General features: G+C 29.5%; 2 protein-coding genes across 3 annotated transcripts in view; one reads left to right on the top strand and one right to left on the bottom strand.

Moving 5' to 3' along the window:
- The window catches only part of LOC119611370, a 127676-nt gene that overhangs the window by 17014 nt on the left and 84627 nt on the right, over window positions 1-26035 (top strand). The window lies entirely within an intron of this gene.
- Window positions 8008-25709, bottom strand: LOC119611369 (Na(+)/H(+) exchange regulatory cofactor NHE-RF1). The gene is made up of 2 exons (XM_037966926.1): window positions 25368-25709; window positions 8008-9511 (listed from the first exon to the last, which is right to left on the bottom strand). Exon 2 carries the CDS (start codon window positions 9389-9391, stop codon window positions 8504-8506), a length of 888 nt encoding a protein of 295 aa, XP_037822854.1. The 5' UTR covers window positions 9392-9511; window positions 25368-25709; the 3' UTR covers window positions 8008-8503.

Here is a 26035-nt window from a genome sequence, read left to right as displayed (position 1 = left end):
TTCTGTTCTAGTTCTGTTCTAGTTTGTTCTAGTTCTGTTCTAGTTCTGTTCTAGTTCTGTTCTAGTTCTGTTCTAGTTCTGTTCTAGTTCTGTTCTAGTTCTGTTCTAGTTCTGTTATAGTTCTAGTTCTGTTCTAGCTCTGTTCTAGTTCTGTTCTAGTTCTGTTCTAGTTCTGTTCTAGTTCTGTTCTAGTTCTGTTCTAGTTCTGTTCTAGCTCTGTTCTAGTTCTGTTCTAGTTCTGTTCTAGTTCTGTTCTAGTTCTGTTCTAGTTCTAGTTCTGTTCTAGTTCTGTTCTAGTTCTGTTCTAGTTCTGTTCTAGTTCTGTTCTAGTTCTGTTCTAGTTCTGTTCTAGTTCTGTTCTAGTTCTGTTCTAGTTCTGTTCTAGTTCTGTTCTAGTTCTGTTCTAGTTCTGTTCTAGTTCTGTTCTATTTCTGTTCTATTTCTGTTATAGTTCTTTCTAGTTCTGTTCTAGTCCTGTTGTAGTTCTGTTCTAGTTCTGTTCTAGTTCTGTTCTAATTCTGTTCTAGTTCAGTTCCAGTTCAGTTCTAATTCTGTTCTAGTTCAGTTCTAGTTCAGTTCTAGACTATAAACTAGAAATTTTTTTTTCGAAATAGTTTTTTAAAAATATAAAATTGGTCCCATACAATTTGAACCTTCCTAATGTCCAAACATCATTGTTCTGGAAAATTGAGAAGATGTTGTGACAAATTTTGTTAAATGATTTTTTTTTTTTTTGTCATTTTCATTAAGTCTTGTTTTTTCGTAAGAAGTCATAAAAATTTAAGGGTCAGTTGGGGTGTTAATGGTTTATTTTTGTTGTGTCTTGTTTTCCTTTGCTTTTGTAAAGATTCAACTTAAAATTGGGTTAAATTTCTAGGGAAACAATAAACAAAAAACGACAGCGAATAGAAATTATCGTAAAACTTAATTACAGGCTTAGTTTTTGTTGGTTTAATTAAAAATAATAAAAAAAAATAAGATTTTTTTGGTTATAAGATAAGGAAAAATCTGGCTATAACTGAAGAATATAGAAATTCTTTTAAAATGTTTTAAAGTTCGTTTGTTGTACTTATTATTTTGCTTAAGAGTGTGTGTTTAATAAATTTTCTAACGATCTTTGTTACCTTGTCTATCTATAGTTAAAATATTAAAAGTAAATGATCTAACATTAGTATTGCTGTTATAAATTTAGCTTTAGTTAAAGTAGTAAAAAACAGCTAAGTCATTAAAACAATGTTTTTAAAACAACAACACTGAAAACAAAAAAAAAATATTAAAAAAAAACTTTAAAGGTAAACAAATTGCAAAATTATGTCAGCATCTTCAAATACAAAAGAAAACAAGTTTTTAACAGTAGTTTTTTTTATAAATTTTATAATTTGCAATAATTTATGTCAAAAAAATGTTAATTTAAACAAAATGACAATAGATATTTAAATTATTATTATTTGCAAACAAGCTTTTTTTTAACAAAAAAAACCTAAGAAAACTAAAAATTTCTCACAGTGTATTTTTATAGTTACCAAAAATATGGCATCACTTTTTATTATTCAAAATTAAAAGATCGTTACAAAAAAAGCTTTTTTCAATAACTGCCAACAGCTGTATCAACAACAATAATTACTTACGGTTATTTACTCTCTAATTGTTGTTTTTATTAAGAGTATCATTTTTATGATTGTTGTTTTTTAATTATACATTTTCATTTACTGTTACTTTTTTTTAAAAAAAGCACACTTATTTACTGGAAAGTTTAAGAGTGTGCTATTGAAATTGATACCGCTCTCACCTTTAATTTTTATCAGAAAAAAAGTTCGAGATAAGAAAAAGAATTTCTCTTTATCTGGAGATGACCAGTGGCAGTAGCAATTTTGTAGTGGTGGTTTGTATTGTTTATTTATTTTTCTCACACTTTAGTTTGAGGGTGATATTCATACAGGTAGCAAAAGCTATTTTTAGTTGATAAATAATCAAGATAACCCAGTGAACATTTTTAATAAAGCAATTTGGAAATCAAAATCGAAAATTGTAAAACTATAGTCTAGTTTATTCCATAGTCTAGTCTATAGTCCAGTCTATTGTTAAGTCTGAAGTCTAGTCTATAGTCTAATCTATAGTTTAGTATGTAGTCTAGTCTATTGTCTAGTTTATAGTCTAGACTATGGTCTCTTCTACAGTCCAGACTATAGTCTATTCTATAGTCCAAGTTAGATTAGACTATAGACTAGACTATAGACTAAACTATAGACTAAACTATAGACTAGACTAGAGACTAAACTATCGACTAGCCTATAGAGTAGACTATAGACGAGACTATAGACTAGACTATAGACTAGACTATAGACTAGACTGTATAATAGACTAGACTATAGACTAGACTATAGACTAGACTTTAGACTAGACTAGACTATAGACTAGACTATAGACTAGACTATAGACTAGGCTATAGACTAGACTATTGACTAGACTATAGACTAGACTATAGACTAGACTATAGACTAGACTATAGACTAGACTATAGACTAGACTATAGACTAGACTATAGACTAGACTATAGACTAGACTATAGACTAGACTATAGACTAGACTATAGACTAGACTATAGACTAGACTATAGACTAGACTATAGACTAGACTATAGACTAGACTATAGACTAGACTATAGACTAGACTATAGACTAGACTATAGACTAGACTATAGACTAGACTATAGACTAGACTATAGACTAGACTATAGACTAGACTATAGACTAGACTATAGACTAGACTATAGACTAGACTATAGACTAGACTATAGACTAGACTATAGACTAGACTATAGACTAGACTATAGACTAGACTATAGACTAGACTATAGACTAGACTATAGACTAGACTATAGACTAGACTATAGACTAGACTATAGACTAGACTATAGACTAGACTATAGACTAGACTATAGACTAGACTATAGACTAGACTATAGACTAGACTATAGACTAGACTATAGACTAGACTATAGACTAGACTATAGACTAGACTATAGACTAGACTATAGACTAGACTATAGACTAGACTATAGACTAGACTATAGACTAGACTATAGACTAGACTATAGACTAGACTATAGACTAGACTATAGACTAGACTATAGACTAGACTATAGACTAGGCTATAGACTAGACTATATACTAGACTATAGACTAGACTATAGACTAGACTATAGACTAGACTATAGACTAGACTAAAGACTAGACTATAGACTAGACTATAGACTAGACTATAGACTAGACTATAGACTAGACTATAGACTAGACTATAGACTAGACTATAGACTAGACTATAGACTAGACTATAGACTAGACTATAGTCTATAGTCTAGTCTATAGTCTAGACTAGACTATAGACTAGACTATAGACTAGACTATAGACTAGATAGACTAGACTATAGACTAGACTATAGACTAGACTATAGACTAGACTATAGACTAGACTATAGACTAGACTATAGACTAGACTATAGACTAGACTATAGACTATAGATAGACTATAGACTAGACTATAGACTAGACTATAGACTAGACTATAGACTAGACTATAGACTAGACTATAGACTAGACTATAGATAGACTATAGACTAGACTATAGACTAGACTATAGACTAGACTATAGACTAGACTATAGACTAGACTATAGACTAGACTATAGACTAGACTATAGACTAGACTATAGACTAGACTATAGACTAGACTATAGACTAGACTATAGACTAGACTATAGACTAGACTATAGACTAGACTATAGACTAGACTATAGACTAGACTATAGACTAGACTATAGACTAGACTATAGACTAGACTATAGACTAGACTATAGACTAGACTATAGACTAGACTATAGACTAGACTATAGACTAGACTATAGACTAGACTATAGACTAGACTATAGACTAGACTATAGACTAGACTATAGACTAGACTATAGACTAGACTATAGACTAGACTATAGACTAGACTATAGACTAGACTATAGACTAGACTATAGACTAGACTATAGACTAGACTATAGACTAGACTATAGACTAGACTATAGACTAGACTATAGACTAGACTATAGACTAGACTATGACTAGACTATAGACTAGACTATAGACTAGACTATAGACTAGACTATAGACTAGACTATAGACTAGACTATAGACTAGACTATAGACTAGACTATAGACTAGACTATAGACTAGACTATAGACTAGACTATAGACTAGACTATAGACTAGACTATAGACTAGACTATAGACTAGACTATAGACTAGACTATAGACTAGACTATAGACTAGACTATAGACTAGACTATAGACTAGACTATAGACTAGACTATAGACTAGACTATAGACTAGACTATAGACTAGACTATAGACTAGACTATAGACTAGACTATAGACTAGACTATAGACTAGACTATAGACTAGACTATAGACTAGACTATAGACTAGACTATAGACTAGACTAGACTATAGACTAGACTATAGACTAGACTATAGACTAGACTATAGACTAGACTATAGACTAGACTATAGACTAGACTATAGACTAGACTATAGACTAGACTATAGACTAGACTATAGACTAGACTATAGACTAGACTATAGACTAGACTATACTAGACTATAGACTCTATAGACTATAGACTAGACTATAGACTAGACTATAGACTAGACTATAGACTAGACTATAGACTAGACTATAGACTAGACTATAGACTAGACTATAGACTAGACTATAGACTAGACTATAGACTAGACTATAGACTAGACTATAGACTAGACTATAGACTAGACTATAGACTAGACTATAGACTAGACTATAGACTAGACTATAGACTAGACTATAGACTAGACTATAGACTAGGCTATAGACTAGACTATATACTAGACTATAGACTAGACTATAGACTAGACTATAGACTAGACTATAGACTAGACTAAAGACTAGACTATAGACTAGACTATAGACTAGACTATAGACTAGACTATAGACTAGACTATAGACTAGACTATAGACTAGACTATAGACTAGACTATAGACTAGACTATAGACTAGACTATAGACTAGACTATAGACTAGACTATAGACTAGACTATAGACTAGACTATAGTCTATAGTCTAGTCTATAGTCTAGACTAGACTATAGACTAGACTATAGACTAGACTATAGACTATAGATTAGACTATAGACTAGACTATAGACTAGACTATAGACTAGACTATAGACTAGACTATAGACTAGACTATAGACTAGACTATAGACTAGACTATAGACTATAGACTAGACTATGAGACTATAGACTAGACTATAGACTAGACTATAGACTAGACTATAGACTAGACTATAGACTAGACTATAGACTAGACTATAGACTAGACTATAGACTAGACTATAGACTAGACTATAGACTAGACTATAGACTAGACTATAGACTAGACTATAGACTAGACTATAGACTAGACTATAGACTAGACTATAGACTAGACTATAGACTAGACTATAGACTAGACTATAGACTAGACTATAGACTAGACTATAGACTAGACTATAGACTAGACTATAGACTAGACTATAGACTAGACTATAGACTAGACTATAGACTAGACTATAGACTAGACTATAGACTAGACTAGACTAGACTAGACTATAGACTAGACTATAGACTAGACTATAGACTAGACTATAGACTAGACTATAGACTAGACTATAGACTAGACTATAGACTAGACTATAGACTAGACTATAGACTAGACTATAGACTAGACTATAGACTAGACTAGACTATAGACTAGACTATAGACTAGACTATAGACTAGACTATAGACTAGACTATAGACTAGACTATGACTAGACTATAGACTAGACTATAGACTAGACTATAGACTAGACTATAGACTAGACTATAGACTAGACTATAGACTAGACTATAGACTAGACTATAGACTAGACTATAGACTAGACTATAGACTAGACTATAGACTAGACTATAGACTAGACTATAGACTAGACTATAGACTAGACTAGACTAGACTATAGACTAGACTATAGACTAGACTATAGACTAGACTATAGACTAGACTATAGACTAGACTATAGACTAGACTATAGACTAGACTATAGACTAGACTATAGACTAGACTATAGACTAGATAGGACTAGACTATAGACTAGACTATAGACTAGACTATAGACTAGACTATAGACTAGACTATAGACTAGGACTATAGACTAGACTATAGACTAGACCTATAGGACTAGGACTATAGACTAGACTATAGACTAGACTATAGACTAGACTATAGACTAGACTATAGACTAGACTATAGACTAGACTATAGGACAGACTCTAGACTAGGTAAGACTATAGAGCTAGACTATAGACTAGACTATAGACTAGACTATAGACTAGACTATAGACTAGACTATAGACTAGACTATAGACAGACTATAGACTAGACTATAGACTAGACTATAGACTAGACTAACTAGGACTATAGACTAGACTATAGACTAGACTATAGACTAGGAACTATAGACTAACTATAGACTAGACTATAGACTAGACTATAGATTAGACTATAGACTAGACTATAGACTAGACTATAGACTAGACTATAGACTAGACTAAGACTAGACTATAGACTAGACTATAGACTAGACTATAGACTAGACTATAGACTAGACTATAGACTAGACTATAGACTAGACTATAGACTAGACTATAGACTAGACTATAGACTAGACTATAGACTAGACTATAGACTAGACTATAGACTAGACTATAGACTAGACTATAGACTAGACTATAGACTAGACTATAGACTAGACTATAGACTAGACTATAGACTAGACTATAGACTAGACTATAGACTAGACTATAGACTAGACTATAGACTAGACTATAGACTAGACTATAGACTAGACTATAGACTAGACTATAGACTAGACTATAGACTAGACTATAGACTAGACTATAGACTAGACTATAGACTAGACTATAGACTAGACTATAGACTAGACTATAGACTAGACTATAGACTAGACTATAGACTAGACTATAGACTAGACTATAGACTAGACTATAGACTAGACTATAGACTAGACTATAGACTAGACTATAGACTAGACTATAGACTAGACTATAGACTAGACTATAGACTAGACTATAGACTAGACTATAGACTACTAGACTATAGACTAGACTATAGACTAGACTATAGACTAGACTATAGACTAGACTATAGACTAGACTATAGACTAGACTATAGACTAGACTATAGACTAGACTATAGACTAGACTATAGACTAGACTATAGACTAGACTATAGACTAGACTATAGACTATAGTGTATTCCATAGTCCAGACTATAGTCTATTCTACATATAGTCTATTCTATAGTCCATACTATAGTCTATTCTATAGTCCATACTATAGTCTATTCTATAGTCCATACTATGGTCTACACTATAGTCCATACTATAGTCTAGACTATAGTCTATTTTATAGTCCAGACTATAGTCTATTCTATAGTCCAGACTATAGCCTATTCAATAGTCCAGACTATAGCCTATTCAATAGTCCAGACTATAGCCTATTCTATAGTCCAGACTATAGCCTATTCTATAGTGCAGTCTATAGTCTGTTGGTCTTGTTTGTTCCATAGTATAGTCTATAGTGTACTATATATTGTAATTTGTAGTCTGTTCTACAGTCGGTTATATAGTCTAGGCTGTAATCTAATGTATGGACTAGTCTATAGTCTAGTCTACAGTCTAGTCTATAGGTTAGTGTGTAGTCTAGTCTATAGTCTTTTTAGTAGTTTTCTAAGTAAAAATGTTCCCTGGGTAAAGGTGTCTCTGAAACTTTTCTCTCGACATAAAAGGGTTAAAAAAGCTTAACGTATTTTTAACGTTTTAAATTCCATTTAAATCTTTTATAAAGCTATTTAGCGCAAATAAAACATGTTAATTGGTTGTGGTTTTTAAAATTTTTATTTATTTTTTTTTTATTTTAAATCTATTTTTTTCCTCTTAAGAGAAACAAATTTACTTAAATAATTGACACATAGTATGTAGTAGAGTACAATTGATTCAACAATTTTTCTGGTTAAATTAAAAAAAAAAATTATATAAAATAACATTTTGTAGGTCTAAAATAATAATAAAAAATAAAGTTACAAAATTTAAAAGAAAAATTTTAAAAATTATATGTTTTGTTGTAAATCCAATTTTTTTAAACGATTTTTTTTTTCTCTAAGAAAAAAATCTTTAAATGGAATGTAGAAAAAAATAAACAACAAATTAAATTGTTTTTAACTTAAAACTAAGTTTTTCTGTTTTGTTACGCTCAATTATTGGTTTTTAATTTATTAAATTAAATAATAATATATGACTTCAGAACTATAGTTTAATAAAAAAAAAGAAAATGAAATTTTTTTTTGCAAATAGAAAAACATTATAGAAATTTTTTGGAAAATTTTTAAAGTTTTTGTACAATTTCGTATTTCTTCTTCAAGTCCACACTTTCATTTTTGGGATCGTATTTCTTTTTCATCATCAACTTGGCACGCATTTCGGCAGCAGTCATGGGCAACTGTAAACTGCCTGCCTTGATGGTGGTGCCATTGCCACTAGCACTTCCGCTGGCTGCTGCTGCTGCCATTTCCGTGTGAGAACCATTGCTGTTGTTTAAGGGGGTCTTACTGCTGTTGTTGCTGATATTGTTGTTCATCATAGATTTTGAGGGTGATGTAGCCATGGTGGCTGAGGGAGGTGGTGGTATATTGTTGTTGTTGTTCGTCATTACTGCCTGATTAGGAACACTACTTACTGCCTTGTCCGTAACATCCATACTGTTGTTGTTAACCTGCGCACTTGAACGTTGTGACTCTTGGGAGGGTCTTTTCGTGGATACCATTGTAATGCTGTTGATATTTTCACTTGCTCCCGGCAAAACTTGTTCCGTTTTTGAGGTTTCCATTGCAGTTTTACCATTACTTTGTTGACCATTAAACATCAAACCATCTCCCTTGCCTTCCACATCCACCAGCAGTAAACGCACCTCACCGGAAACGGCCTTTATACGCTGCACCACTTGTTTGTGTGTCTCACTATTAATGGCCACTCCATTGACTTCTATGATACGGTCTCCCTCCTTAAGACCGGCTGCTTCGGCCGGTGAGTTGGCATCAACTTTACCTATAAATTGTCCTGGTTTAGCCTTTTCCGAGTGCAAATTGAAACCATAACCATCAAAATCGGGCCGTTTGACAATGTGACACAATTTGGTGGCTGCTTTGTTGATGACATCGGGTGTTGAGGCTGAGGAGGGTGTGGGCGAGGAGGCTTTCATTTCAGTTTGCGACATTTTTGTTTGTAAATTATTTTCCTTTTAATTTTGTCAGTTAATTGTTTAGTTTTTTTTTGATTGTTTGTTTGTTGTAATACCGTCCAGCAGTTGTTGTTGCTTTAATGAATGAATTTCGTTCTGAAATGAATTTGAGAGGAAATGGCAAATTAGAAAAAAATGCTAATTTTAAATTTATTGTTTAAACAAAACAGTTATTTAAATGTTTGGGTGGAGTTTGTTTTATTATTATTTTCAATTGTTTTGGAAATTTATAAAAAAGTGGCAAGTGAAACAATTAAATTGTTTTAAAAAAAATGTAAAATTAATTAAGTTAATTTAGGAAAAATAATTATCTATATTGTAAGTAATTTTTCTTTAGAGAAAAAGGAAGTGAAAATTTTATGAATATTTTACTTACAAAATGTTTGTAACTTTTTGTACTAAAATTCTTCTAAGAATAATTTACACCAAAAATGTTGTTCTAAAAATTTTAGTAAAATTTTGTGCTAAAAACTTTCATCACAATTTTTGTTAACATTTTGTACTAAAAATTTAAAAAAAATTTACGAAAAATGTTAGTAAAATTTTGTACTAAAAATTTTAGTAAAATTTTGTGCTAAAAACTTTGATCAAAATTTTTGTTAACATTATGTACCAAAAAATGAAAAAAAATGTACTAATAATTTTACTAAAATTTTGTACTAAAAATTTTAAAAAACTAGATTTGTAGGTACTAAAAATCTTAGTAAAATTCTGTACTAAAAATTAAAAAAAAATTTTGTACTAAAAATTTAAAAAAATATTGTACTAAAAATTTTAGTAAAATTTGTTTACTAAAAATTTTAATTAAATTTTGTATAAAAAATTTAAGTACAATTTTGTACTAAAAAATTTTGATCAACATTTTTGTTATCATTTTGTACTATAAAAAAAAATTTTTTACAAAATGTTTATAGTAAAGTTTTGAACTAAACATTTCATAACATTTTCAACTAAAAATGTTCATACAACTTCTTTTGAAAAATGTTGTACTAAATATTTTATAAAAATGTTGTACTCAAACTTTTTTTTTTAACTTTTCCACTAAGACTTTTATTAATTAGTTTTTAATTCTAGTACAAATTTTAGTATAAAATTTTATTAAAAATCTATGTTTGACAATTTATTGAAATTTTTAGTACAAAGTTTTATTAAAAAATTTAGTACATTTTTTTTATAACATTTTGTAGAAAATTTATTATATTATTATTATTTATTTTAGACTATAGTCTAGTCTATAGTCTAGTCTATAGTCTAGTCTATAGTCTAGTCTATAGTCTAGTCTATAGTCTAGCCTATAGTCTAGTCTATAGTCTAGCCTATAGTCTAGTCTATAGTCTAGTCTATAGTCTAGTCTATAGTCTAGTCTATAGTCTAGTCTATAGTCTAGTCTATAGTCTAGTCTATGGTCTAGTCTATAGTCTAGTCTATAGTCTAGTCTATAGTCTAGTCTATAGTCTAGTCTATAGTCTAGTCTATAGTCTAGTCTATAGTCTAGTCTATAGTCTAGTCTATAGTCTAGTCTATAGTCTAGTCTATAGTCTAGTCTATAGTCTAGTCTATAGTCTAGTCTATAGTCTAGTCTATAGTCTAGTCTATAGTCTAGTCTATAGTCTAGTCTATAGTCTAGTCTATAGTCTAGTCTATAGTCTAGTCTATAGTCTAGTCTATAGTCTAGTCTATAGTCTAGTCTATAGTCTAGTCTATAGTCTAGTCTATAGTCTAGTAGTCTAGTCTATAGTCTAGTCTATAGTCTAGTCTATAGTCTAGTCTATAGTCTAGTCTATAGTCTAGTCTATAGTCTAGTCTATAGTCTAGTCTATAGTCTAGTCTATAGTCTAGTCTATAGTCTAGTCTATAGTCTAGTCTATAGTCTAGTCTATAGTCTAGTCTATAGTCTAGTCTAGTCTAGTCTATAGTCTAGTCTATAGTCTAGTCTATAGTCTAGTCTATAGTCTAGTCTATAGTCTAGTCTATAGTCTAGTCTATAGTCTAGTCTATAGTCTAGTCTATAGTCTAGTCTATAGTCTAGTCTATAGTCTAGTCTATAGTCTAGTCTATAGTCTAGTCTATAGTCTAGTCTATAGTCTAGTCTATAGTCTAGTCTATAGTCTAGTCTATAGTCTAGTCTATAGTCTAGTCTATAGTCTAGTCTATAGTCTAGTCTATAGTCTAGTCTATAGTCTAGTCTATAGTCTAGTCTATAGTCTAGTCTATTGTCTAGTCTATAGTCTAGTCTATAGTCTAGTCTATAGTCTAGTCTATAGTCTAGTCTATAGTCTATTCTATAGTCTAGTCTATAGTCTAGTCTATAGTCTAGTCTATAGCCTAGTCTATAGTCTAGTCTATAGTCTAGTCTATAGTCTAGTCTATAGTCTAGTCTATAGTCTAGTCTATAGTCTAGTCTATAGTGTAGTCTATAGTCTAGTCTATAGTGTAGTCTATAGTCTAGTCTATAGTCTAGTCTATAGTCTAGTCTATAGTCTAGTCTATAATCTAGTCTATAGTCTAGTCTATAGTCTAGTCTATAGTCTAGTCTATAGTCTAGTCTATAGTCTAGTCTATAGTCTAGTCTATAGTCTAGTCTAGTCTAGTCTATAGTCTAGTCTAGTATATAGTCGTTCTTATAGTCTAGCATTATGGTCTATAGCTAGTCTACAGTCTATTCCATAGTCTTGCCTATAGTCTATCCTATAGTCTAGTCTATAGCCTGGTCTATAGTCTTGTCTATTTTCTAGTATATTTGGATAGTCGTTTTCCACAAACCTTTTTTTTCTAAATTTTAATTAAAAATTTAACAGAAATATGCACTCAAAATTATAAATAAAGCGTAATCTGCTGATTGTGCATACTCAAAAGCTTAAAATACTACTAAAGCTATAGGGTTTTTAAAAAATACGATTCGAAAGAGCGAAAAAGTAATAAGATAAAATATAAGTGATTATTAATGTTTCTTAGCAATTTTATTTACAAAATACACTTTAGTAATATATTTTTATCGAAGTAATTTGAAGGAATTAGAAAGAGAGGGAGAGAAGAAATAAAAAAAATAAAAAAAATAAAATAAATATTGAAATTAATGAAGGTTTGGGTTCATTAGATTGTCATTAAAAATAGTAAAAACAGCAAAACCTTAAAATTTTAATTATTTTTATTTCAAGTAGTTGTTTTTCTGAAATAATTTTCTAATTATTTACTTAGCTTATATTTTTTTGGTTTTTCATTCAAGCATAGAATTTTTTAAATTAAAATTGTTAAACAAAAAAACATTTAATTTGTTCTCAACTTTTTGTTTTCCTGTGTGTGCAATTGTTAAAAATTTGATAAAAATTTTGTTGAAATTTTATCTTAAAAACATTTTTAATGTGGCGCAAAATTACTTCAGGCTGCTGCTGTTGTTTAAACAGCAGCTAAATAAATTTTCAATGTTTATTAAAGAATTTTGTTATTATTTGTTCCGTTTTAATCTTTTAGAAATATGGAAAAATATTTATTGTTAAAAAATGTGTATTCATAAATTAAACAGAAAGTCATAAGAAAGTCATTTAGAAGAAAAAAAGAAACAGACTTTTCTAATAGACTTAAAAATTAATCATAATATCGATAACTATTTTTATTAAGTTTAGTACCAAGGGTTGTTCTTATTACTAGGTACTATTTTAGGAACTGAATACAGACACTAATCCAAATACTAGTCAATGTAGTAGTCCATTTACTAATCCATGGGCTTGTCAATAGACTCTTCTATAAACATGACAATAAACTTGTCAGCAGACTATTCCAATAGTTTATGCTATATACTAGTCCATAGACTTGTTAACAGACTAATAAATAGAGTTGTCAGTAGACTAGTCACTGAACTAGCACATAGATTAGTCAACAGACTAGTCCATAGACTAATCAATAGACTTAAACTGAACAAGAACTGAACTAGAACTGAACTAGAACTGAACTAGAACTGAACTAGAACTGAACTAGAACTGAACTAGAACTGAACTAGAACTGAACTAGAACTGAACTAGAACTGAACTAGAACTGAACTAGAACTGAACTTGAACTGAACTAGAACTGAACTAGAACTGAACCCATATACTAGTCCACAAACTATCGCATAACTAGTCCATATACTAGTCCAAGAGTACACATACTTTTCTTGAGGACTATTTAAAGCGCTCTCTCTCTCTCGCTAGTTAATGATAAAGGCTTTTAAAAGCTTTTACTATAAAAGCTTTTACTAAAAAGCTTAAAAGAGCTTTAGTTACACAATTTAAGTGCTTTCCTACATTCTTTAGGTTTAAAATTAAAAGCTTTTTTCTTAAAACATGAAAGTGTATTCGGTTGCTTTAAATATAAACTTTCACTGTTCTTTAAGCTTAAAAGAGCTTTAGTGCTTTAGAGCTTATTTCTAATAAGGCTAATCCGTTATATAGAACTTTAAAGAGTGAAGAATCGCTTATAACTTTATCTCTGAAAAGCTTCTTTTCACTACAGTTCAAATAAGTTTAATATTGTTTAAATTTGTTTAAGAAACTGATGATTTTTTAACCCTCCAAGACTTTAAGCTTCTGCATTATTAAAATCTCATTTAATAAAGCTTTAGTTTGAAAATTATAGCTTTTAACTTATCTTCAAGTTTTCACAGAGATTTTATTACAAAATTATTGACTAATTTATATTTTTAAATTCTTTATAATTTATAATTCTTTCAAAAGCTTGAAAATCGCTTAAAACTCTATCTCGAAAAAAAGCTCTTTCTCTAAAGATCAGATTAGTTTAATTTTGTTTCAGTTTTCTTTAAACAAACTAATGATTTTTGTTCTTATTTTCTTTAAAAAAAACTCATGATCTTTTTGCTTTTAAGATATTAAACTTCTGCACTTTTAAAATAGCAGTTACTAAAGCTTTAAAGAGCTTTAGTTAGAAAACAAAGCTTTCAGTTGTTAACCTATCTTCTTGTGTTTATGATTTTATTACAAAATACATTAACATTCTTTATTATGTTATAAATTTATGGAACTTTAGTTGGAAAATTTAGCTTTTTTTTGTGAAAAGTTTTTTTATCTCTAAACATCAAAATTTGTTTCATTTGGTTCCATTTTTTATTACATTATTGACCTTTTTCTAGGTCATTAAGGTAATACTTTAAATATCAATGTTAATAAAACTTATGTAAAAAAGCTTTAGTTTTAAAATAAAAGCTTTTGAACTTTATAATTGATCTTCAAGTTTCCTCAAGTACTTTTATGACAATATTCCATTTCTTTTTAACCAAAATTCCCCTAAATTGTTTAGCAAAACAAAAGCTTTAAACTTTGTAGCTTTATCTCTAAAAAGCTTTTTCATCCAAAGATCACATTATATCCTTTTTCTTTCAGTTTTTTTTAACAAACTGAACTTCCTCCACGACTTTAAGTTTCTGCTTGTTTAAAATTTCACTTAATAAAGCTTTAAAAAGCTTTAGTTTGAACATAAAGTTGTCAGTTTTTAAGCGATCTTCATGTGTTCATGATTTTATTACAAAAAAACATTCACTTTCTTTATAAATTTAAAGAATATTGGGAATAATCAACATTTCCCTGAAAAGCTTTTTCTATAAAGATCAAAATAAACAAGTTTAGTTAAGCTTTATAACTGATCTTGAGTTTACCTTAAGTGCTTTTATTACAATATTCTTGACTATTCTTTTTAACTAAAATTCCCCTAATTTGCGATTATATTCTCTCTTTATTAAAAGTTCCCTTGAAATTTAAAGCTTTTTTTTTAGACAGACTTTTATTCAGTCGTAATCAAATTAAATATTAACACACAAAGTCATGCCAAAACCTCTTGCTCTGGGGGTCTCAGGTAGTTGAAGAAAAAAAAATGATCACTTAAATGATTTATTCACCAGTTTTAAAATGATGCCACCACAATTATTCACATGGTTTTTGTTGAATAAAACAAATTAACATGAATTTAGTTTTTTCTTAGAAAAAATAACTATTTTTTTATTTGTTAATAACTATTAACATTAATTGTATGTGTCGGACTTAAGTTTAATTATTTAATATATCAAATTGCAAAGAATTGGGGGAATTTGGGGGTTTTGCGGAAAAACCTATAAAAATAATCTTATAAAAAGCTCTGCATACATTTTCAACTACCAGGAAGCACTTCTATAAGTAGTTAGCCTTGCAGTTGCATATTTTTAATTTATGATGTCTTGTTTCAAAAATATTTATAAAAATTCTTTAAAAACTAATTTCAAGTTTTAAAAAATTTGTTATTAACTACATGTTTTCTATTAAAAGTATTTTTTTGTTCCTAATACACAACCCTGAACCTTTTTTTATTTATTCTTTTTTTAACTCCACCACAACACGCTGTTTGCCTTCTCCTATAAATCTTTAAAAATACAGCGTAAAAAAATATTTTTTTAAAAACCTCTCAAAGCCGGCTTTATAGAATTCTTTTATAAAAAAAATATATATATAATAAAACCAGTTTATTTATTTCTTGCTTGTTATTATATAAAAACAACAAAACAAAAATAAGAATTTAAAAAATTTGAGGCTGTTGTGCGCCTGTGTGTGGTTTGTTTTTTTTTTTTTTTTTTTCATTTATTAATTTTATTTTTGGGGCTTTTAAAATTGTTTATTAATTTTGTAAATAAAATTATTGTTTATTTGCTATTAATTTTACAATAAAATTTTCGTTTTAAGAAAATAAAATGATTCATTTTTAAATTTTTTTCTTCAAATCAATATTTATTTGTTAAATTGATGTAAATTATTTGTTTGATTAATTATTAATTTCGATTAATTGTTGGATTTTTTTTTTTTTGGAAAAAAGAAGTCTTTTAAGTGGGAAACATATAGACTATGGGTTACAAACAACAACTCGTCTATTAAATATTTGTAGACTAGAGTAGTCTAGTCTAAGGAATAGTCTGTAAACCAGTCTATTGACTAGTCTATGGATCAGTTTGTTAACCGCTTTATAAACCAGTCTATGGACTGGTCTGTTAACTAACTAGTGTTAACTAGTCAATGGTCTAGTCTATAGACTAGTCTGTTAACTAGTCTATAAACTAGTCTGTTAACTAGTCTATAAACTAGTCTGTTAACTAGTATATGTACTAGTCTGCTACCTAGTATATAATCTAGTCTATTAACTAGTCTGTTAACCAGTCTATAGTGTAGTTTGTTAATTAGTCTATAGACTAGTCTATAGTCTATAGACTAGTCTGCTAACTAGTCTATAGTCTAGTCTGTTAACTAGTCTATAGACAAGTCTATTAACTAGTCTATAAACTAGTCTGTTTACTAGGCTATAAACTAGTCTGTTAACTAGTCTATGAACTAGTGTATAAACTAGTCTGTTAACTAGTCTATGGACTAGTCTGTAGACTAGTCTATTAACTAGTCTATGGACTAGTCTGTAGACTAATCTGTTAACTAGTCTATGGACTAGTCTATAAACTAGTCTGTTAACTAGACTATGGACTAGTCTGTAGACTAGTATATTAACTAGTATATAGACTATTCTGTTAACTAGTCAATAGACTAGTCTGTTAACTAGTCTATAAACTAGTCTGTTAACTAGTTTATAGACTAGTTTGTATACTTTTCTGTTAACTAGTCTATAGACTAGTCTATAAGCTAGTCTGTTAACTAGCCTATAGACTAGTCTATAGATTAGTCTGTTAACTAGTCTATAGAGTAGTCTGTTAATTATAGACTAGTCTATTAACTAGTCTATAGTCTATAGACTAGTCTGCTAACTAGTCTATAGTCTAGTCTATTAACTAGTCTATAGACAAGTCTGTTAACTAGTCTATACACTAGTCTGTTAACTAGTCTATAAACTAGTCTGTTTACTAGGCTATAAACCAGTCTGTTAACTAGTCTATGGACTAGTCTATAAACTAGTCTATGGACTAGTCTGTAGACTAGTCTGTTAACTAGTCTATAGACTAGCCTATAGACTAGTCTGTTAACTAGTCTATATACTAGTCTGCTAACTAGTATATAATCTAGTCTATTAACTAGTCTATAGAGTAGTATGTTAATTAGTCTATGGACTAGTATATAGACTAGTCCGCTAACTAGTCAATAGTCTAGTCTATTAACTAGTCTATAGACAAGTCTGTTAACTAGTTTATATACTTGTCTGTTAACTAGTCTATAAACTAGTCTGTTTACTAATCTATAGACTAGTCTGTTAACTAGTCTATTAATTATTGATTAAATTATTAACTAGTCTGCGGATTAGAAGGTTAACTAGTCTATGAATTAGTTTGGGATCCATTCTATGGAGCAGTTCAGCTATCGGTAGAGAGTTCTGGTTCTATCCCCATAGAACCAGTCATATAACAAGTTTCATGTCAGTTTGTTAGATATTCGTTGACGTGAAGCTTTAGAACAGTTATCGGCAGAGTCATAAATCAGCTTTCTGACTGGTTTTGTTTGTTTTTTTATACATGTGTTAGCTTACGTATGTGAGATTGCTCTTTGCTTATCTCTGTGTTAGAACTAGAAGCACATTCTATTCTCAAAGTACTAGTCACGTAACTAGTTCATTGTCAGTTAATTTTTTCATTTGAGTGCTGGACTTTAATGTTATTTTCTTTATAACAGCAGTGTTTCCCTAAATTATGAATACTGATCAATATTGGGCACAAAGAGATCGCTTTTAATGGGAATCAAGCTCATAAGAGAGCTCTTTGCGTTTTGATGTTCCAAATTTTAAACTCTAAGCAAAAACCTAGTTGTTCCTGTTGATTTGCCAATTATCAGTAATTTTAATTTTCTAACACCCAACATTATTTCGAACACCTTTCCAAATTGAAAAAAATCATTCACTTTCAATTCTATAGCTAGTTGTCATGTTTTAACTAATTATTACTTAAAATCTAATTAAGTGAGTAAATACTATAAATGTTTTTTTTTAAAAAGGTTCCCTCTCATAATATTTAGTAATTAGTGAAAAAACTGCTTAAAACATTTACTATTTAATTGGATTAATTGTGATTCACACATAATTGAATACTTCCGGTAATTAACCAAAATGCTTAAAACGAAAAATTTAAATAAAATTATTTCTAAATCTAAAGACTTTTCTATACAAATTTATTTTCGTTTTTTTCCCAAAACAAATTTAATAAAGAAAATAATAATTTGAACAGTTTAAAATAAAAACTATTGAATGTTTAAGTTGATAAGTTTTATATAAAATTATAGTCATTGTATTTTTGTTTATAAACAAAATAAAAATTTTAGTATGAGATCATTTATTATTATTATTGTTATTTAGCAGTTAAGTAAATGTTAGTTGATTTTGTTAAAAAAATAAAACATCTAAATGTTATAAAAGATTAGTTAGTTAGTAACCTTGCTAATTAATTAAATGATTGAATGCATATTAAAAAAAATTTTGTTTAAATGTATAACTCACTATAGACTAGACTATACTCTAGACTATAGACTACACTATACTCTAGACTATAGACTCGACTATAGACTCGACTATAGACTAGACTATAGACTAAACGATACTATAGACTAAACGATACTATAGACTAGACTATAGACTAGACTATAGACTGGGCTATAGACTAGATTATAGACTAGACCATAGACTAGACTGTATACTAGACTATAGACTAGACTATAGACTAGACTATAGACTAGACTATAGACTAGACTATAGACTAGACTATAGACTAGACTATAGACTAGACTATAGACTAGACTAGACTAGACTAGACTACAGACTAGACTATAGACTAGACTATAGACTAGACTATAGACTAGACTATAGACTAGACTAAAGACTAGACTATAGACTAGACTATAGACTAGACTATAGAATAGACTAGACTATAGACTAGACTATAGACTAGACTATAGACTAGACTATAGACTAGACTATAGACTAGACTATAGAATAGACTATAGACTAGACTATAGACTAGACTATAGACTAGACTATAGACTAGACTATAGACTAGACTATAGACTAGACTATAGACTAGACTATAGACTAGACTATCGACTAGACTATAGACTAGACTATAGACTACACTATAGACTACACTATAGACTACACTATAGACTACACTATAGACTACACCATAGACTGCACTATAGACTACACTATAGACTAGACTATAGACGAGACTATAGACTAGACTATAGACGAGACTATAGACTAGAATATAGACGAGAATATAGACTAGACTATAGACTAGACTATAGACTAGAATATAGACGAGACTATAGACTAAACTATAGACTAGATTATAGACTAGACTATAGACTAGACTATAGACTAGACTATAGGCTACACTATAGACTAGACTATAGACTAGACTATAGACTAGACTATAGACTACACTATAGACTAGACTATAGACTAGACTATAGACTAGACTATAGACTAGACTATAGACTAGACTATAGACTAGACTATAGACTAGACTATAGACTAGACTATAGACTAGACTATAGACTAGACTAGACTAGACTATAGACTAGACTATAGACTAGACTATAGACTAGACTATAGACTAGACTATAGACTAGACTATAGACTAGACTATAGACTAGACTATAGACTAGACTATAGACTAGACTATAGACTAGACTATAGACTAGACTATAGACTAGACTATAGACTAGACTATAGACTAGACTATAGACTAGACTATAGACTAGACTATAGACTAGACTATAGACTAGACTATAGACTAGACTATAGACTAGACTATAGACTAGACTATAGACTAGACTATAGACTAGACTAGACTATACTATATACTAGACTATAAACTAGACTATAGACTAGACTATATACCAGACTATAGACTAGACCATAGACTATACTATGTACTAGACTATAAACTAGACCAAAGACTAGAATCATTGTTTCTAATAATTTTATTACAGGTATGTTTTTATGAAAAAACATTCGAAAATAAGTCATTTATAACGCTATAAAAACGGAGCAAAATCTTTACCATAGACTTCCGGTTTTTACAAAGACCCCAACTACTTATTCATTGTTTTTATCCGCTAGTTGTCAGGTGTAGTTTAATAACAATTTTTGGCGGTGTATTTGATATACATATTTGCTATTCTTATTAAATATTAATTAAATATTTATCTAAGACCCAAAAGCATATCTTATCAGACAAAACTTTAATACGTAAGCATTGATTATATAGGTAGTTTCGTTTGGAATAAACTTTTAAAATCTATGAGTAAGTAAAGTAATAAATATTTTAAATTCTATATAAATGAAATCAGATATTAAAAATATATAAACAAAAGAGACCTGAAAAAGTTATCAAAAAAAAAATAATAATAAATTATAAAAATAGTATAATATATTAGAAAATTTATCTGTTCAAATTTAAATGATAAAGAAAAGGGATTATAGTACAAAAGTAAGAAAGTAGGAATAATAGTACAAAAGTAAGAAAGTAGTTTTATCTTTTAAAAATAACAACAAATAATAAATTATGGAAAAATAATCTTACATATTCCGGAAATTTTGCCCTAAATGGAATATAGATAGAGAATAGAATAGGGAACAGACCGGGAACTAGTTACCTGGCTAGTTCTTTGGGGATAAAAAGCAAGTTCTAGCTCTAATACAGAGATATGCAAAGAGCACTCTTGGTTTTACACATACATAAACTCACACATGTTTAAAAATCCAACAAAACCAGTCAGAGAGCTATTTTCCTACTCTCTGCCCATGCCTTTTCTAACACTTTGTATTAGGAGCGGGGAGCTTAAACATTCTAGACCAACAAAAACCTAAATCTTTAACTATAAAGTCACTAATAACTCCTTAAACTTTAAGGTAACACTCCTCCTTACAATTTTATATTACTGCACTATGGCCTTATTACATAAAAATTCACATTTTCTAACTAAAAACCAACACACCCAAATTTTTAGCTTAAACCTAAACTTACAAGATGAATATTAATAAATTTATTATTTTAGCTATTTGTTTATTACAAAGAAGAAAACAATTTGTTAATAAAATTTTTCTACAATTTTTATTTTCAAGGTTCAAGAGTAAAATATAAAAAACAAACACTTGTTCAGTTAATTTGTTTTTTTTTTTTAGAGGAATGGAATGTATTTGTTTTATTAACAAATAAATACCTACATTTATACAAAAAAAAAAAAAACAATACGTCTATCATACCAAAACAAAACAATATTCAATTATTATTTTTTTATTTTTGTTGTCTGTAAAGTAAAATCATCATCATTTATACCGGGAGGGAATTTGTAAAAAATCATGCATGCAATTTGAAAAAAAAAATTTTTATTATTTAAACAATAATTTTTTTTGAGGTTGTAGTTAAAGATTTTTTTTTTTTTTTGTGTTCAAATTTTTCTGTAATGTTTTTTTTGTAACTTTATGAAATCGCATGTCGCACGTACTTGTGCAACAACTTGTTTAAAGTACACATGCAAACTGCTGTTTGAATGTTGTTGGTGTTGTTGTTGCTGGCACAGTGGTGAAGAAGAGAGCTAAAGATGTAAGACATACCCTTTTTTAACTGTAGACCAGACTATAGATTAGACTATAGATTAGACTATATATTAGACTATAGACTAGACTATAGATTAGACTATAGACTAGATCACAGACTAGACTACAGACTAAACTGTAGACTAGAGTACAAACTTGACTATACACTGGACAATAGACCAGTCTATTGACCAGACTATTGACTAGACTATAGATTAGACTATAGACTAGACTATGCACTAGACTATAGACTAGATTATAGACTAGACTATACAGTAGACTATAGGCTATACTATAGACTAGACAATAGGCTAGACTATAGACGAGACTATAGACTAAACTGTAGGCTAGATTAGACTAGACTATAGACGAAACTATAGACTGATCCATATACTAGACTAGGCTAGTGACTAACCTATAAACTAGACTACTGACTAGACTATAGAATAGACTATTGATTAGGCTATAGAGTAGACTATAGACTATACTATGAACTAGACTATATACCAGTCAATTGGCTAAACTATTGACTAGACTATAGACTATACAAAAGATTAGACTGTAAAGTAGAATATATACTAAACTATTGACTAGACTGTAGACTAGACTATGGACTAGACTATAGAGTAGACTGTAGACTATACTATATAATAGACTATAGACTAAATTATAGACTAGACTATACACTAGACTATGCACTTGACTATAGAGTAGAATATAGACTAAACTATAGACTAGACTATAGACTAGACTATAGACTAGACTATAGACTATACTTTAGACTAGACTATAGACTAAACTATTGACTAGACTATGGACTAGACTATAGACTAGACTATAGACTAGACTATAGAATAGACTATAGACTAGACTATAGAATAGACTATAGACTAGACTATAGACTAGACTATAGACTAGACTATAGACTAGACTATAGACTAGACTATAGACTAGACTATAGACTAGACTATAGACTAGACTATAGACTAGACTAGACTAGACTATAGACTAGACTATAGACTAGACTATAGACTAGACTATAGTCTAGACTATAGATTAGTCTATAGACTAGACTATAGACTAGTCTATAGACTAGACTATAGACTAGACTATAGACTAGACTATAGACTAGACTAAAGACTAGACTATAGACTAGACTATAGACTAGACTATGGACTAGACTATAGACTAGACTATAGACTAGACTATAGACTAGACTATGGACTAGACTATAGACTAGACTACAGAATATACTATAGACTGCACTAGACTAGACTATAGACTAGACTATAGACTAGACTATAGACTAGACTATAGACTAGACTATAAACTAGACTATAAACTAGACTATAGACTAAACTATAGAGTAAACTATAGACTAGACTATGGACTAGACTATAGACTAGATTATGGAATAGACTATTGACTAGACTATAGAATAGACTATAGACTAGACTACAGAATAAACTATAGACTGCACTATAGACTAGACTATAGACTAGACCAGCGGTTCCCACCGTTTTTTTCTTCGCGGACCCCTTGAGGAATTTATTTAATTTCACAGACCCCCATACATATTTTGATATCTTATTGTTATAAATAATTGTTCATCTGAAAACTGTCTTAGTCCTGGTCCATAAACCCTATAAAATATTCCCGTACATTGAGAATATTTAGTATTTCGGAGATGTTTTCAATTGCATGGTTTTAAATATAGAATGACTTCTAACATGATGTTTAATTTTATGATCTTAAGAGCTTTCATGTTCATTTCTCGTCAAGGCAGCGAAAAGGTTTCTTTATCAAGTATTGTCGACATGTGCTTAAAGAGTCATGTTTCTAAATTTTTTTGCGATTGCATAGGAGTGAGCTGAGTATGAAAGCTAAGTTTTCGGAAAAATATGTGAAAGTTAGACTTCTTCGATGTTGATGCGGAATGCGTTACCCACATAAAATATGACCTGAACTCTTTGCGAATGTACTGTGAATTTGGATCTTAAATTTGAATTTTAAAATACCTACGAATTATTTTACTGCGTGGTTTTGACTATTTACGCAAAACGCTATGAATTTTCTGATGTTGATTTAATAATATTGGACAACAAAATGAAGTTAAAATCTGTGTATCTCGTCGGAATGGAATATTTATATTTAAAATTAACTAGATTAACACTTTTGCTTACAATTTAAAAAAGTATTATGAAATGTGACCTAACTTCATATTCCGGGATACCAGTAACAGTATTTAATTCTAAGGCAAATCATTATCCGTCTGATATAAAAACATTTTTTTCGATACATATACATTTATAAAAATTACAAATCACGTAATACTTTACTTTATAAAAGTGAAACAATAAATTTGTAGGGCCTAGCTTCATCCTGATAAACGACCGAAACAATAAAATTCAAAAAGACACCAACAAATCTGGGATTATTGAATAAAAATTGTGTATTTTAGTACTTATGAAAAATTTGGAGATATTTTTAATATTTTCTAACATATAGAGAATATTTTTTATTCATGATTTTTTTCGTTCGTCTTCGCGGACCCCCTAGGATTTTGCTACGGACCACTAGGGGTCCGCGGACCCCCTTTTGGGAACCGTTGGACTAGACTATAGATTAGACTATATACTAGACTATTGACTAGACTATAGACTAGACTATACACTAGACTAGACTATAGAGTAGACTATAAACTAGATTATAGACTAGACTATAGACTAGAGTATAGATTAGACTATAGACTAGACTATAGATTGGACTATAGACTAGACTATAGATTAGACTATAGACTAGACTATAGACTTGACTATAGACTAGACTGTACACTAAACTATACTAGGCTATAGATTAGACTAGTCTGCAAACTCGACCATAGATTATAAACTTCCGTTATACGGCCTATTTCTGACAGTATTTCAATTTCTTTACATTGATGTAGGGTATCACATATAGTCGTTCTCCTTCCACTTTACTTTCTTGCTTAGTATATTATGCCCTTCTTAGAAGCCTAACTTGACCCACTGTCATTTTTATGAACATTGAGTGTTTTTGTTGTTGTTGTTGTTGTTTTCTTTCGTTGATTTTTAGTTCAACATTTAAAAACATTCCCATTAAACATTGAAGATGATCTGACTGAGGTAAGCTGCAGCAACAACTACAAACATTGCAACTAAAACAACAACAACAAAGAAATTATGTAAGAAAGTGAAATCCCCCTTTTATTTAAACAAATAAGAGGCATTTACTCTGTTTAAAGTTTTTGTTGTTGATGTTGGTAGGTAATACGAGCAGTAGTAATGTTAATGTTGCTGCTGCTGTTGTTTTTTTTTTATTATGCATAAAAACTACATAATTTGCATAATTTAAAAAAAGTAGTAAAACATAAATTTTTTTATAAAAAAAAACTTACTTTTTAGGGCTGTTATAAGAAAAAAATATTAATAAAATTTGTAATCCTTTTCTTTGTTGCTATGAATAAATAAAATTCTATAAATAATTGATTTTGTTATTAATTTTTGTTTTTAATTTAAATTTTTTCTATAAATTAAGCGTGTTTTTTTTTTGTTTTCTTTTAAAAATCTTCTGCTAAAACGTGTTTTTATTATTATTACATTTGTTATTGTTGTTGTTATTGTTTTAATAATATATTTTTTGTTATTATATAGTATTTTTGTTTTAATATTTTTTCACCGTCCGTTATTTTATTTAAAATATTTTAACGTTTTTAAGTACGAACTCCAACTGAAACTGAAATTTCTTGCTCTGGCTTCAAAAATATTCAACAAAAAAAAAAAAAACGCTATACACACTCATAGTAGATTAAACAACAAAAACAAACATCGTATATATAGAAACAAACACTAATACATATAGTTATACCTAATATATACAGGTGAGCACCTCGAAAAAAACTCTTATTCTCCAAACGTGGTAACGTCTGCTATAAAAAAACCCGATAACCAACCTTTATAAAGAGTCTTTTTTTGTTCCAAGTACTCAGATCTTAAAGTTTTCTCTCACAAAACTTGTTGAAGAATGCATTTTTCTTGCCCAGGTATGTTTGTTTGTATATACAAT

Source organism: Lucilia sericata, unplaced genomic scaffold (genome assembly GCF_015586225.1).
Source record: "Lucilia sericata isolate MDLA Ls3-8-SP2 unplaced genomic scaffold, ASM1558622v1 Contig001434F_arrow, whole genome shotgun sequence".
NCBI lineage: Eukaryota > Metazoa > Arthropoda > Insecta > Diptera > Calliphoridae > Lucilia > Lucilia sericata.
The sequence above is the reverse complement of the archived record's forward strand: the minus strand, read 5'-3'. Positions and strand labels throughout refer to the sequence as shown.

What these genes read in the sequence shown, in the direction of transcription:
- LOC119611369 (XM_037966926.1), bottom strand. Translation starts at nt 9,391, where the DNA reads ATGTCGCAAACTGAAATGAAAGCCTCCTCGCCCACACCCTCCTCAGCC.